The following is a 15,963-nucleotide window of genomic DNA, read 5'->3' on the forward strand; positions in this document are numbered from 1 at the left end:
CAGTTCATATGCACACTTTTGACATGCTTCAGACCAGATGCATGCTCCACTTCTGTGCACAATGTTCATGAACTTGCATACATCACAGTGTTTCAAGCTTATGCATTCTGCATCTCTCAGCTGTCTTTCATCTGAAGCCATATCCTCCAGGGTCTAAACAGGTGTAGGTTTCCGTCTCTGTGTGGGAGACCAGATATTGCAAGGAGGCCAGTAAGGGGCCCTCTTCTCTTCCCTTTGGCCAAAGGAGACATAAGACCCCAATACCAGTGACACTGCCCTGCGGCCGGTGCTGTCCTTTGGATGAGACCGCGTAGACAGAGGTCTTATCTCTCTGTTGTTACTAAACATCTCATGGCACTTATGGCATGAGTAGGGGTGTTGACCCTGCTTCTCCTGGCTATATTTCCAAGCCTAAGCATGGGAAAGCGCTTCTACGCACTATGTAAATCCAACTCATTATCATACGCCACCTGGGTAGGATGTATGGGGACCAATATCGTATTTGTTTTGTAAGAATGGTGCATGTCGCAAAATATAAGAATGAGACCAATATATGTATTTTGCACATTTTTTATTAATTTTTTATTTAACCTTTATTTAACCAGGTAAGCCAGTTGAGAACAAGTTCTCATTTACAACTGCGACCTGGCCAAGATAAAGCAAAGCAGTGCGATAAAAACAACAACACAGAGTTACATATGGGGTAAACAAAACATAAAGTCAAAAATACAACAGAAAATATATATACAGTGTGTGCGAATGTAGTAAATTATGGAGGTAAGGCAATAAATAGGCCATAGTGCAAAATAGTTACAATTTCGTATTAACACTGGAATGATAGATGTGCAAAAGATGATGTGCAAATAGAGATACTGGGGTGAAAATTAGCAAAATAATGTGTGTGTGTGTGGTAGTAGGAGTAATAGTTGGCCATTATTTCTTTGAACATCTCAGTTTGGGCAGCAGCCACTGAAGAAACCTGTCAATCAAAAACAACAGGAGAATAAATAGTATTATAAACTGGTTGATTCCAGCCCTGAATGCTGATTGGCTGACAGCCGTGGTATGTCAGACCGTATACCACAGGTATGACAAAACATTTATTTTTACTGCTCTAATTACATTGGTAACCAGTTTATCATAGCAATAAGGGAACTCGGGGGTATGTGGAATATGGCCAATTTACCACGGCTAAGGGCTGTATCCAGGCACGACGCTCTGCGTCGTGCTTAAGAACAGCCCTTAGACGTGGTATGTTGGCCATATACAACACCCCCTCGTGCCTTATTGCTTAAGTTTGCATTAACACATCAGACAGCTGCTCTTTCTCTGCTACCTCATTCTATTTCTCTAATTCTCTAGTCTAGTATTCCCTGTTTATATTCCACTTCTCCCTCATTTATTTCCTCACCTCTTCCTCAGACTCTTCTTTTCCTCTTTCTTGTCCTCCTCCTTACTTTCTCCAACATTTTCTATCTGTTGCATCTTATTGGCCTTCTCTTGCTTCACTCGTTTTTTGGCCTTGCCCTTCTTTTTCTTATTGATCTTCCCTTCCTGAATATTTTGGACAAGGAGAAAAAGTAATGTAAGCTTATGGGTTTTCTCTTCTCTTGAGCTACTATATCTAGAGATATGCTATACTGTAGAAGGACATACGGACAAGATTCCCTTCTTGTATTTCCTCTCACCTGTGGGGCCACTCCTGCCATTTCCTGCGCCATTTCTTGGAGCAGCTTCCTGCCAGTCTCACTCAGGTTGGTGATGGGGGCCAGGCGAATAATCTGTACAGACAAAGGGTCAAACCATTGAGATGTGACACACACACAAACAAATGTAAGAGACGCCTACCAGTTGATGGTCCTTCAGTGGAACTTGTGGTTCCTTTGGAGGCTCTGGAAAGTCGTCAGTAGAGGCATCATTGCCATCATCACGCTGTGTGTCAGAGAGCTAGCTGGTCATAGTCCATTCTCCACATTCAGTGAAAGAGTTACTCAAATACATGGTGCAGAACCTATGGGCTCTATCAATGTAATTGTCTGCATAATTTCCAATCCGCCATATATATATATATTATTATATATTTTTTTGTATGCAGAACTTACCAGGAAGTCTGACTCATCGAAGGAGTGGAGAGACAGATCGTCGTCCTCTACCATATCCCTCACTTCAAGCTTTGTCACCTTTCCATCCTCCTCATCCTTAACTTTCAGCAGTGGTGTCCTCCTTCCATGATCCTCATCATCACACTGTGTATCAGAGTCAGCTAGTCAGAGACCATCCTCCTCACAGTGATGTCACTCAACAAAGACATGGACGGTACGGTACAACTCTCTTACCTCAGATTCACAGTCAGTAAAGGAGTCGATGGAAAAGTCATCGGAGTTGGAGGACGAGATCACCTCATCATAATTTTTCTCTATCAGCCGAGTCACCCTTCCAGACTGAGGAGACAGCGAAAGGCATGTACTCATGGCAGCCATAGAATACACTGGCACCAACATGGTTTACAAGTAGTGAGTAATACATGGGTAACTGAAAATGCAAGTGTATTGAAATGCAATAAATGCAACTCCAATAACATTAGGGATGGAGATAAAGACCTTCCATAGTATAGGAATCTTTAAAATGTCGAATGGATGATTATCAATTCAACTAAGCCAACCAAAATGGCCATATGAATCAAAATATTGATCTATCTGTTGTCTCTGTGGGAACAGCATAGATGTGTGACCTGGCTGAGAGGCTCTGGATTGATATTCCATCCATCCCCAGATGTCTGGTCCTGCCCACAGCTCACAATGATTGGCTGTTAACAGTAAAAAATGAATTAAACACTGCTTTGCTCATTTTGGCCATGGAAATAACTTGAATTATGTATCAATAAATATCAAAAGTACTGTTATGTGGTTGAATTTGAATGTGACTTACAGGCCTTTTGTGGATCTTAGTGGTCTGCACTGAAGTAGACTGTCAAGACAGCATTCAATGTGGTTAGATAGGGAGGGATATCTGCATTTGCTTTTATTGTGATAACTGCAGTTTGTACATGCAGCATGTATAACTAATGCGTATGTGTTATTGTTTTCAGGTCAGATATTACTTACAGGCTTTGGCCTTCTGCGCACCTTGCCGGTTGGCCACAACACAGAATCAGGGGTGTTCACCCTCACTGGATTCAACTGTCAACACAACACTCACTTTAAAATGTGATAATATAACAAAAACAGAACAAATAAATAAATATGTTATATTTACCACATAAGGGCGGCGCCTTAAAGCTCTTTTGATTCTCTCATCATTACGATCCATCTTGCTTTCTGAGGGAAACATTTCCATCAATTGATTGACACAAAACATAAAGCATATCCTGACACACACACACACACACACACACACAAAGATGGCATCCACAATGGCACCCTATTCCCTATCTATCTATCTATCTATCTATCTATCTATCTATCTATCTATCTATCTATCTATCTATCTATCTATCTATCTATCTATCTATATATATATATATATATATATATATATATATATATATATATATATATATATATATATATATATATATAAGGCACCCTGTATATATTATACAGGTTGGGAAGGCTGTGCATCAAAGGCCAAAGGTTACCTGCAGCAACCTGAGTGAAGAAAGCGATTGTACAGATGAAATCACATCTGAACACATTTATGTAGTGAATTAATGCTTGGCACGTCATAAAATGTAACCAAGCATAAACGTCACAAGCAAAAGGCTTGTTTGGATACGGTCTGTTTGTATTTTTTTGGTCATTTAGCAGACGCTCTTATCCAGAGCGACTTACAGGAGCAATTAGGGTTAAGTGCCTTGCTCAAGGGTACATCGACAGATTTTTCACCTAGTCGGCTCGGGGATTGGAACCAGCGACCTTTCGGATACTGGCACAACGCTCTTACCCACTAAGCTACCTTCCCACTGGTTGTAGCTAACTGAATAACGAAAGTGATGTGCATATATCCTACTGACTGAGAAATGGTTGTGTGGATGGTTGGTTCGACGTTTTACATAGGCCAACAGGAAATCATTAGGAATTAACCATTCCTTGCCAATATATATATATATATTTTATTTTTTTTGCACTTGGAGAAACAATCATTAAGGGACCACAATGGAAGTAGTTGGTTTTATTGTGTTGTCCCTGACACGTTTTATTTTATTAAACGGTTTTAATTATTTTATTTAAGTGTCAAATCAAATATATCTATCTGGCTTTCTATCTAACTCAAATGGGCTGCTGAGGACACTTTGATCATCACATTTCAGGCACAAGTCAGCAGGTGGCAGTGTCTTTAAATGCAGCACTGCCTTAGTGCACTTCATGATCTGCAGATCAGTAATTTTGTGGTTGTGAATGTGATTTATCCAAATGCGGTAGTCCAGTACATTTGTTTTGGCTTAGCAAGCTAGCTACCCCCAGTTTTAGCTAAAATGTCCCCTGTAGCTCAGTTGGTAGAGCATGGCACTTCCAACGCCAGGGTTGAGGGTTCGTTTCCCACGGGGGGCCAGTATGAAAATGTATGTACTAACTGTAAGTCGCTCTGGATAAGAGCGTCTGCTAAATGACTAAATTGTAAGAAGTGTTGTGCAATATTGGAGGACAGGTGTCGTAACTGACATTTTTGTATTGTGCTTGATTATCCACTAGTAGTTTGACAAATATGCACTGAGCATCAAAATTATCTCCCGAATAGTTTTGAAAGAATTTAGGGTGAGCTGTTGTAACTTCTCAAGGGATATGTTCTGTGTTGGATTGTGATGTTATGCCTTTCATTGACGCCTGGTATGTCTGCACCCTAACACAAGGCAATGGTGTTCCGGAACTGTTGATGTATTGAAAGTACTGTTGTGTAAACAAATTGGTTGTATTATCACCTCCCGCAATATAAGGGACATGTAAGCATTTCTTCCTTGAGTTCTTCCCTATGAAATCAGAGGTGGATCTCCCCTGCAGCTGCTCGTATTAAATATGTTTCTATTATATCGTCAAATAGCCTCTGCCTTAATCTTGGATCGAATTTTCCACAACAATGTGGTTCAGAGGTTCAAGAGTTCACGAGTGGCATTGTTGCTGTCATTATAGTATCCTTTGTTTTGTTTACTGTAACTACATATTTCGGTTTATCAGAGGATGCCTTCAGTCTTGGAACTACAGTTTTTGGCAATGGGCATGGTAAATTAGCAAGGAGGGGCTAGGTGAATCAAGAGTCATATGCTCGGTAGCTAGCTACTTTGAATGGGAGTGTTGTAACGTTATCTAGCTTGCTACAATTTGTAGCTAACGTTAAAGACGTAAAAGATGGTGGCAGTAGGCTACAGCGGCAAGCAAGAGCACAACACATCAATGCCACTGATGTCTGTCAACCCTATAATTTCCGTTTTAATCCTGTCCTATTCCAGTACACAAACTCATCACATATTCCTTCCGCTACAAGACAGTGACCCAGCTACTCCTAAGCATTGGGGTTCTGGTGCCCCTCTGTGGTGGTATTGAGAAGAGTGTGGGCACTGTTCGTGTCCTCATGTTTCAGCTGCTCTCTATCAGCACAGGGGTGTTGTACACCATCCTGGGGCTGGTACTGTTTGGTGCATCTTCCCAGAATCAAGTGGAGGGGTTAGTTCCTGTATCCCTCTCCCTTATGGGTATGGCCACAGTGCACTCCCGTATGGTTAAGGGCTTTCTTTTTGGAGTCAGTGTATCCATGTTAGCCCTGCCCTGACTGTTTCTGCTCATCGTAACACTTTTGGTCCCACAAACTGTCTTCCTCTGCAACGTCATCATTGCAGGGCAGGATCTGTATCCTTACTCCAACCTCATTGTGGTTGAAAATAACTGTGATACACTCTGCAGTGTGTCACAGCTTTAAGTGTGCGTAGTAGTATAGTTAAGTTGTAATATTTGTGTGTGTTGTATATGCTTGAAATGTTTGTTGAGTCCTCATGCTGAACATTATGGGATGTTTGGTTAGGAAAATCTTGCATCACTGCGTCACACATTCTCTTTATCTTGCTCTGGTGAAACAGACGGAAAGGGCTGGCTCTCACTTCTAGACATGTCTGATGCTAGGGCATCAGTGCTGGACAAGAAGATGCCTTTCAGGCTGCTGAGGACCATTGGTGTCCTGTATGTCCCTGCATCAACAGAGGAGAGAAGGAAGACGGTCCACCCACCGTGAGTACTGAGAAAGCACTAAACGCATTATTTATCCTACAAGACAAGAGGTCATTAAATTAACATGATTTTTGGGTGCAAGCCAGAGAACATGATGTTCTACAGTATAATGAGGTGCAGTTTTAATAGAGGATCCTCAGCTGTAATTGAATACTGTACAATAGACACCTAGTGGTCCCCCATGATTCAATAGAGAATCACTGTTTAGTTAGATAAGCGCCCCTTAATCTCTCCACATTCTCATTGGTTGCAGAATCATTCCATCCCCAGGCTCCTACCCAGTCCATGCCCACGCTCCAGTTTCCTCCAATCTACAGGCTACCGAGACCACACCAAAGACATTTGAAGGCTGGGCCAACTCATACTATACACAGGGGAGCTCTGTTCAGCTCTCAGGTTATTATGGTCACAACCATGGATATGTCCTCAAGCATAGCTTTGGGCCAAGTCATGGACATAGTCACTAACACAGCTCCGGCCATGGACACAGTCATGGGCACACATATGCCTCTCAAACCACTAGTCACTGGGATCCAGTGGCTCAACATCTACATTCTCAACATTCCCACCTCAGTCCACTGTCTGTGTCTGTCAGTGCCCCCAGAGTTTCACAGCAAACATGCCAGAGTCACTGCCAGGATCTGTGATGGTTCACCCAGGGGCACCTGTGTCTTCACTGACCGTTTGATGACATAGAAAACACATTGAATGACAGAGCTATCTCATATGTTATACGTTGAGATATAATATGCTTGGACATGGGGTTTGAGGCAGTACTTAAAGGTACACGGTTTCTTCACTGATGATTTTGGTTTCAAGAAACAAGCAGGCTCAAAATGTTCAAGGTCAAATCAATACAAGAAGGTTTTGATTGTCAGTTGATTGTAAGACCACTCCTTTTGGCTTGTACTTTGCGTTTTTCTACACATACTGTAGACAAATCTCTTGGCACTCTTGATATATCAGGCATTTTATATTACACTTTCACTGATTTATTCAGTTTTCCTTTACTTAACTACTTACAGCAATTAAATAGCATCCCCTCACCAGTAAATTAGATCCATTACATGCAGTTTGTTTGGCAATCAACATTATTGTAAATTGAGGAGCAGGGAGCAGTGGGTGAGGTTATCAAGAGTGTGGGCTATAAGGGCAGATTATGATGTAATCTTTAGAAAATGAGGCAGTTGTGCACAGTAAAGAGAAGCCATAAATGACAACCAAGACTAAATATAGCAAATCAATGATTATTATTTCTTTACAAATGCATGCTTTCAAGTTATACTGTTTATATACAAATAGCTATTTTGCATATACAACTGGATCAAGTGGTAAGAGTCATGTAACAGGTCATGATGGAACACGTTATTCGATATCAGTAATGCAAGAGAAAAAGTTAAAAGGCACACAATTCTTCAATGAAAACATGAACCCTGCCATATCACTACAATAGTTTAGGGGTTTCTCTATTAAAAGAAACACCAAAAGGACAGCTGAACATCACCCTTATATCATCCACTTCATTTCATACAGTTAATGTTCAACAGAACCTCAGAAAATTGAAGTAAATATTCTGTATTAGACCTTCAACCATCAGCATAGAAAGATAAAACCTACATAAAATGCTTACTGGGTGTACAAAACATTAGGAACGCCTGCTCTTTCCATGACATAGCTTTCACCTGGATTTACCTGGTCTGTCTATGATCCCTTGTTGATGTCACTTGTTAAATCCACTTCAATTAGTGTAGATGAAGGGCAGGAGACACATTAAAGGAGGATTTTTAAGTCTTGCTACAATTGAGACATGGATTGTGTGTGTGTGCCATTCAGAAGGTAAATGGGGAAGACAAAAGATTGAAGTGCCTTTAAACGGGGTATGGTAGTAGGTTCCAGGTGCACCGGGTTGAGTGTGTCAAGAACTGCAACGCTGCTGTGTTTTTCACGCTCAACAGTTTCCCGTGTATCAAGAATGGTCCACCACCCAAAGGACATCCAGACAACTGTGGGAAGCATTGGAGTCAACATGGGCCAGCATCCCTGTGGAATGCTTTCGACACCTTGTAGAGTCCATGCCCCGACGAATTGAGGCTGTTCTGAAGGCAAAAGGGGGCGGGTGGAACTCAATATTAGGAAGGTGTTCCTAATGTTTTGTACACTCAGTACTGTACTGTACACATCCCAGAATTAGTGATTATCAGAACACACATAAATGACAGTTAATAGACGTATTCATGTTGTACTGCAAGTGCACATACAACCAACACATATTGCATTGCCTAAATGCCGTGGTAGTGTTCATCTAAATGTGACTAGTTGGCACTAAGCCTTACAGTCAGAGAGCATGAGAAAAGAACACCTGGACATTTTTACAGTTTACCACCATTGAATCTAAGACCTATTATTTAATGAACCGATGAAGAACAAGGCTCAATGACTAAATAGTTACTGCAATTTAAATGTACAAATTTAACAGTACATGGTACAATATGAATGTGCTACAAGTATGCATACAGTGGAAGTCGGAAGTTTACATACACCTTAGCCAAATACATTTAAACTCAGTTTTTCACAATTCCTGACATTTAGTCCTAGTAAAAATTCAATTTCTTAGGTCAGTTAGGATCACCACTATATTTTAAGAATGTGAAATGTCAGAATAATAGTAGAGAGAATGATTTATTTCAGCTTTTATTTCTTTCATCACATTCCCAGTGGGTCAGAAGTTTACATACACTCAATTAGTATTTGGTAGCATTGACTTTAAATTGCTTAACTTGGGTCAAACGTTTCGGGTAGCCTTCCACAAGCTTCCCACAATAAGTTGGGTGAATTTTGGCCCATTCCTCCTGACAGAGCTGGTGTAACTGAGTCAGGTTTGTAGGCCTCCTTGCTCGCACACGCTTTTTCAGTTCTGCCCACACATTTTCTATAGGATTGAGGTCAGGGCTTTGTGATGGCCACTCCAATACCTTGACTTTGTTGTCCTTAAGCCATTTTACCACAACTTTGGAAGTATGCTTGGGGTCATTGTCCATTTGGAAGACCCATTTGCGACCAAGCTTTAACTTCCTGACTGATGTCTTGAGATGTTGCTTCAATATATCCACATCATTTTCCTTCCTCATGATGCCATCTATTTTGTGAAGTGCACCAGTCCCTCCTGCAGCAAAGCACCCCAACAGCATGATGCTGCCACCCCCGTGCTTCACGGTTGGGATGGTGTTCTTCGGCTTGCAAGCTTCCCCCTTTTTCCTCCAAACATAACGATGGTCATAATGGCCAAACAGTTCCATTTTTGTTTAATCAGACTAGAGGACATTTCTCCAAAAAGTACGATCTTTGTCCCCATGTGCAGTTGCAAACCGTAGTCTGGCTTTTTTATGGCGGTTTTGGAGCAGTGGCTTCTTCCTTGCTGAGCGACCTTTCAGGTTATGTCAATATAGGACTTGTTTTACTGTGGATATAGATACTTTTGTACCCGTTAACTCCAGCATCTTCACAAGGTCCTTTGCTGTTGTTCTGGGATTGATTTGCAAAGTACGTTCATCTCTAGGAGACAGAACGCGTCTCCTTCCTGAGCGGTATGATGGCTGCGTGGTCCCATGGTGTTTATACTTGCCTACTATTGTTTGTCCAGATGAACGTGGTACCTTCAGGCGTTTGGAAATTGCTCCCTAGGATGAACCAGACTTGTGGAGGTCTACAGTTTTTTTCTGAGGTCTTGGCAGATTTCTTTTGATTTTCCCATGATGTCAAGCAAAGAGACACTGAGTTTGAAGGTAGGCCTTGAAATACATCCACAGGTACACCTCCAGTTGACTCAAATGATGTCAATTAGCCTGTCAGAAGCTTCTAAAGCCATGATATCATTTTCTGGAATTTTCCAAGCTGTTTAAAGGCACAGTCAACTTAGTGTATGTAAACTTCTGACCCACTGGAATTGTGATACAGTGAATTATAAGTGAAATAATCTGTCTATAAACAATTGTTGGAAAAATTACTTGTGTCATGCACAAAGTAGATGTCCTAACCGACTTGCCAAAACTATAGTTTGTTGACAATAAATTTGTGGAGTGGTTGAAAAACGAGTTTTAATGACTCCAACCTAAGTGTAAACTTCCGTCTTCAACTGTATTTTACTCTAATCTTGCTCTGCTCTCTGTATTTACACAACCTTCCTAGGGCATCTGAATAGGCGGCCATGTTGAATTTGTAAATACATTCACAGACGGCAAATATATAATGCTTTCAATGCCTTAGACGTCAAATTAGTTAATATACAAGAAAAAACGCCTTGTGGGGATCTTCACAGCATGATAAATGTCCTGACGCAATATTTCATATCATAATCACCTCTGTTTTCGCCTACATGGGACCAACACTTTACAAAATCTATCCAGCCACCAGAGGTTACACCACCTCAGGCTAGGGAATGAATAAAGCGAACAATAATAAAAAATTCCAAACCCCTTATTACAGTGAGAGGCACATCTAATCTATTAACAATAATACAACTATACACATAAAAAAGAAAACCGAAATAGATTTCACTCTGACTTAACCTTACGCTCAGTGACATGCGTTGAGGTCGGTGGCTATTATCAAAGCCAGATTTACTCACAAATAAACCTTGATGAAGCCCAAGTTCACCGTAGAATAGGTTACAGTAGCTCCAACAACCAGAGTGACATAGGCTATTAACTGAAATTGACAAACAATTTTAACCAAATGTAAATAACAATGTAGCCAAGCTACACAAGCGATAGCCTCTGATGGCGGCATACTTCATATAATCCGATAAAATGACACACTGTTAAGCTCAGCCATAAATCGATGTAGCATCCACAGTTAGAACTGATAGGTGGCACTAAAAGACCAATATATGGACACATAGACTTTATTGCACATTTATTAAAAATAAAAAAATGGAAATACCTTATTTACATTAGTATTCAGACCCTTTGCTATGAGACTCGAAATTGAGCTCAGGTGCATCCTGTTTCCATTGATCATCCTGAAGATTTTTCTACAACTTGATTGGAGTCCACCTGTGGTAAATTCAATTGATTGGACATGATTTGGAAACGCACACACCTGTCTATATAAGGTCCCACAGTTGACTGTGCATGTCTGAAAAAAAAGCCATGAGGATGAAGGAATTGTCCGTAGAGCTCCGAGACAGGATTGTTTCGAGGCACAGATCTGGGGAAGGGTACCAAAAAATGTCTGCAGCATTGAAGGTCCCCAAGGAGACAGTGGCCTCCATCATTCTTAAATGGAAGAAGTTTGAAACCACCAAGAATCGTCCTAGAGCTGGCCGCCTGGCCAAACTGAGCAATCGGGGGAGAAGGGTCAAAGAGGTGACCAAGAACCCGATGGTCACTCTGACAGAGCTCCAGATTTTCTCTGTGGAGATGGGAGAACCTACCAGAAGGACAACCATCTCTGCAGCACTCCACCAATCAGGCCTTTATGGTACAGTGGCCCGACAGAAGCCACTCCTCAGTAAAAGGCACATGACAGCCCGCTTGGAGTTTGCCAAAAGGCAGCTAAAAGACTCAGACCAGAGAAAAAGATTTTCTGGTCTGATGAAATCAAGATTGAACTCTTTGGCCTGAATGCCAAGCGTCAAGTCTGGAGGAAACCTGGCACCATCCCTACGGTGAAGCATGGTGGTGGCAGCATCATGCTGTGGGGATGTTTCTCAGTGGCAAGGACTGGGAAACTAATCAGGATCGAGGGACAGATGAATGGCGCGAAGTATAGAGAGATCCTTGATGAAAACATCTCCAGAGCACTCAGGACCTCAGACTTCGGCGAAGGTTCACCTTCCAACAGGTCAACGACACAAAGCACACAGCCAGGACAATGCAGGAGTGGCTTCGGGACAAGCCTCTGAATGTCCTTGAGTGGCCCAGCCAGAGCCCAGACTTGAACCCGATCGAACATCTCTGAAAAGACCTGAAAACAGCTGTGCAGCAACGCTCCCCATCCCCATCCAACCTTACAGAACTTGAGAGGATCTGCAGAGAAAAATGGGAGAAACTCCCCAAATACAGGTGTGCCAGGCTTGTAGCATCATACCCAAGAAGACTCGAGGCTGTAATCGCTGCCAAAGATGCTTGAACAAAGTACTGAGGAAAGGGTCTGAATAATATGTACGTGTGATATTTTCCGTTTTGGGGGGGCTTTTCATACTTTTTATTTTGATTTTTATCGATTACCACAGGGTAAGCATTGCCTACCCTGACTGCATGTCACTGCCTGCATTAAATTACTAGCAAGTATCCATCAGGACAACCAACTATAGATGTTTGTAATGTATAAAGTTTAATTAGGAGAGGGAGACAGACCGTGTTCACCATGGCCAGCGCCAGGCCACTCTGTGGCGGTGCCAGCAGGGCTGGTTACTGAGGCAGGTGCAGCAGACTCCCAGACGGGCAGAGGGGAGCGCAAGCACTGACAGTTTCCTGGCAACCCTCACTCCTCTCGGACACTTTACTATACATGCGATTGAGACGCGCTCAGCAGTGAGTGAGCTGCACACACCTTAGGGGGAAAAGAGGAGAGATTAGAGGAAAAGAGTGAGGAGTCTCATCTTACCCAAGAACAGGCTTGATACAACCTGGACTTTACTAGGTAGACCTGTGCTCATCTCATTTCTCCCAAAGGTAAAAATGTAATAGACCAAATGATAGCAGAGTAATGTTTCATACAAAACATGGGAAATGAAGGTATACAAAGCCTCACAAACACTTTTCCAATTAGAGAACAAATCCATTGTTTACCAGACTACTGTAATATGTTTTTCGCTCAGCATATTGTGTACGAGCATCTTGACATTTTGTAATTCTTTCTCAATTATTTGTATTTGGACATGACACTCCTTACCCAGGACATTATAGACAGCCCCTTGCTGACTGAAGCCTCCCAGCTGGTCCAGAACACTCTGCCTCCTCTTCTTCAGGGTGCTGGCATCAACAAATACCCTGCACACAAGACAAGCACGGTGACGTCAAACAAACAACAGAGAAAATATGGCCCAAATGGAAAGAATCCAGATATCTAAAAGTCAGAACCTTTTTCATTCTGCTGCTTCACCCCATACTAAAAGAACATAATACCGTGGACCCCCCTGGGACTCTGATGTAAATGTAGTCCTCAAGCTCAGGGGATCCACCAATGAAGAAGCGTCTCAGTTCTGACACTGTTCCTGTGGTCTCCACGTATGACACATTATTGTATGCTTCCCTATGGGATACAGACACACACAGTCAGAGTAGATCATCATTTACGCTACTTTCAGAAAACAATTCTGACTGTCATTATACACATATACACACCTTACCAGGGGTGGAAGGAATGACCAGGTAGCCATAGCCTTCATTTCTGTAGTGCTGCCAGAAGTACAGAACTGGCCATTGGGGGAGGGATTCTATTATAAAATAATTAATAATAATGCATGTTACAAATTCCATTTTATGATAACTGTTATCAGGAATACAATATAAACTAAATATTTATATTGAAATAAATATTAATACAATATACACTCACCCTCTATCTCATCCTGTCTGACGATGTTCTGGCCCATATCTAGCCACTTCGAAAATAACATCTACTCAACTAAGATGCATCTAACTTCATCTTGCTGTTTCAAAACAGTGTTAATACCTGATTGAGCCGGTGAGTTGAGGGTGTCCAGCTCAATGCCTTCCCTCTCCGGTTGAGCCAAAACCTGCTGCTGAAGGTGTTGGGAGAGGGCTGCTGTAGAGGTGACTCTCTGAATACGGATCCTGTAAACACCATTGTAAATATAAACAAAGTAAACAACATTCTAGCTAACTATTTGCCATGTTTCCCTGGCAAACTCAGTCAGGGTTCAGGTCAAACAATATAATGGGTGTTCATCGTCATCTGCTTTTAGAGCTAACTTTATGGCAATACAAGGAATAAAAGCCACACAAAGGCCAACTGCAACTTACTTAATTGTAAGGTATTTCACAGTATCCCGGGTGTCAGTGCTCCAGCCGTCTGCCATGTTGTAACGTTAGGAACCTTTTTGATGGCTAGCTAGGTTAGTAGCAACGGACACACACGCGCGCTCTGTATAAAGCAGCAAGATGGTTACCAGCAGGATATTTAGCCAATTCGCTAGCTAGCCAATTTTGCAGCTAGCTAGTACTTTTCACAAGCGTCTGCTCTTTGCATAGGAACAACAGTCTTTTTTTTGTGTGTGTATTTCTAAAAATATATATATTTTAAATGTATTTTTCATTAAATTGTTTATATTGATTAATTTTGTTTTTGTTGTTATTATTATTTTATTTCATTTTTTATTAACAACAAATCAATACAAAAAGTACATGGGGAACACAAATGTATCTAAAGAAAATACAAAGGACATTTGCGCTAGGTGGTACAATATCACATTACACAAGGACATTAATGGACAACTATTTATTGGTGCACTACTGCCACCTATCGTTGGATCCAGTCCAGGACAGCAGAATAAAAAACACCCACTGATAATATGTAACGTTTACATTTTACATTTACATTTAAGTCATTTAGCAGACGCTCTTATCCAGAGCGACTTACAAATTGGTGCATTCAACGTAATGTAATGTCAGAACAATAATTGTTCCCGTGCTGTAAAAGGTTTAAGAACCATTGATGTAATTAAGAAAAATATCTGTCTGACACAAATAATTGCAATTTCTAAAGTTTTATTGGAAATACATGTTTCAAACAGCACAAGTCAAGTACAGATGGGTGTAGCTACATCAGATAAATTCTAATTTAGTTTAAATGTGATGCAGTCCTCCAGTCCCAGTTCATATGCACACTTTTGACATGCTTCAGACCAGATGCATGCTCCACTTCTGTGCACAATGTTCATGAACTTGCATACATCACAGTGTTTCAAGCTTATGCATTCTGCATCTCTCAGCTGTCTTTCATCTGAAGCCATATCCTCCAGGGTCTAAACAGGTGTAGGTTTCCGTCTCTGTGTGGGAGACCAGATATTGCAAGGAGGCCAGTAAGGGGCCCTCTTCTCTTCCCTTTGGCCAAAGGAGACATAAGACCCCAATACCAGTGACACTGCCCTGCGGCCGGTGCTGTCCTTTGGATGAGACCGCGTAGACAGAGGTCTTATCTCTCTGTTGTTACTAAACATCTCATGGCACTTATGGCATGAGTAGGGGTGTTGACCCTGCTTCTCCTGGCTATATTTCCAAGCCTAAGCATGGGAAAGCGCTTCTACGCACTATGTAAATCCAACTCATTATCATACGCCACCTGGGTAGGATGTATGGGGACCAATATCGTATTTGTTTTGTAAGAATGGTGCATGTCGCAAAATATAAGAATGAGACCAATATATGTATTTTGCACATTTTTTATTAATTTTTTATTTAACCTTTATTTAACCAGGTAAGCCAGTTGAGAACAAGTTCTCATTTACAACTGCGACCTGGCCAAGATAAAGCAAAGCAGTGCGATAAAAACAACAACACAGAGTTACATATGGGGTAAACAAAACATAAAGTCAAAAATACAACAGAAAATATATATACAGTGTGTGCGAATGTAGTAAATTATGGAGGTAAGGCAATAAATAGGCCATAGTGCAAAATAGTTACAATTTCGTATTAACACTGGAATGATAGATGTGCAAAAGATGATGTGCAAATAGAGATACTGGGGTGAAAATTAGCAAAATAATGTGTGTGTGTGTGGT

General features: G+C 41.3%; 1 protein-coding gene and 1 long non-coding RNA gene across 4 annotated transcripts; both read right to left on the reverse strand.

Moving 5' to 3' along the window:
- Nucleotides 1–842: 842 nt before the first annotated feature.
- On the reverse strand, nt 843–12,668 carry LOC121564842. Its single transcript, XM_045222610.1, has 12 exons — nt 12,572–12,668; nt 6,089–6,175; nt 3,256–3,317; nt 3,105–3,179; nt 2,929–2,967; nt 2,732–2,806; nt 2,337–2,441; nt 2,103–2,246; nt 1,849–1,932; nt 1,689–1,781; nt 1,412–1,554; nt 843–979 (listed from the first exon to the last, which is right to left on the reverse strand). The coding sequence occupies exons 2-12, from the start codon at nt 6,156–6,158 to the stop codon at nt 934–936; spliced, it is 936 nt and encodes a 311-aa protein (XP_045078545.1). The 5' UTR covers nt 6,159–6,175; nt 12,572–12,668; the 3' UTR covers nt 843–933.
- Nucleotides 12,669–12,696: 28 nt separating this feature from the next.
- Nucleotides 12,697–14,288, reverse strand: LOC123491588. Of its 3 annotated transcripts, none has more exons than XR_006661448.1 (6): nt 14,204–14,288; nt 13,893–14,014; nt 13,567–13,653; nt 13,343–13,469; nt 13,110–13,207; nt 12,697–12,767 (listed from the first exon to the last, which is right to left on the reverse strand). It is a non-coding gene; the product is annotated as an uncharacterized LOC123491588 (long non-coding RNA). The 3 variants fall into 3 exon arrangements; XR_006661446.1 differs by having other exon boundaries at nt 13,562–13,653; XR_006661447.1 differs by having other exon boundaries at nt 13,562–13,653; nt 13,776–14,014.
- Nucleotides 14,289–15,963: the final 1,675 nt, after the last annotated feature.

Source organism: Coregonus clupeaformis, chromosome 9 (genome assembly GCF_020615455.1).
Source record: "Coregonus clupeaformis isolate EN_2021a chromosome 9, ASM2061545v1, whole genome shotgun sequence".
NCBI lineage: Eukaryota > Metazoa > Chordata > Actinopteri > Salmoniformes > Salmonidae > Coregonus > Coregonus clupeaformis.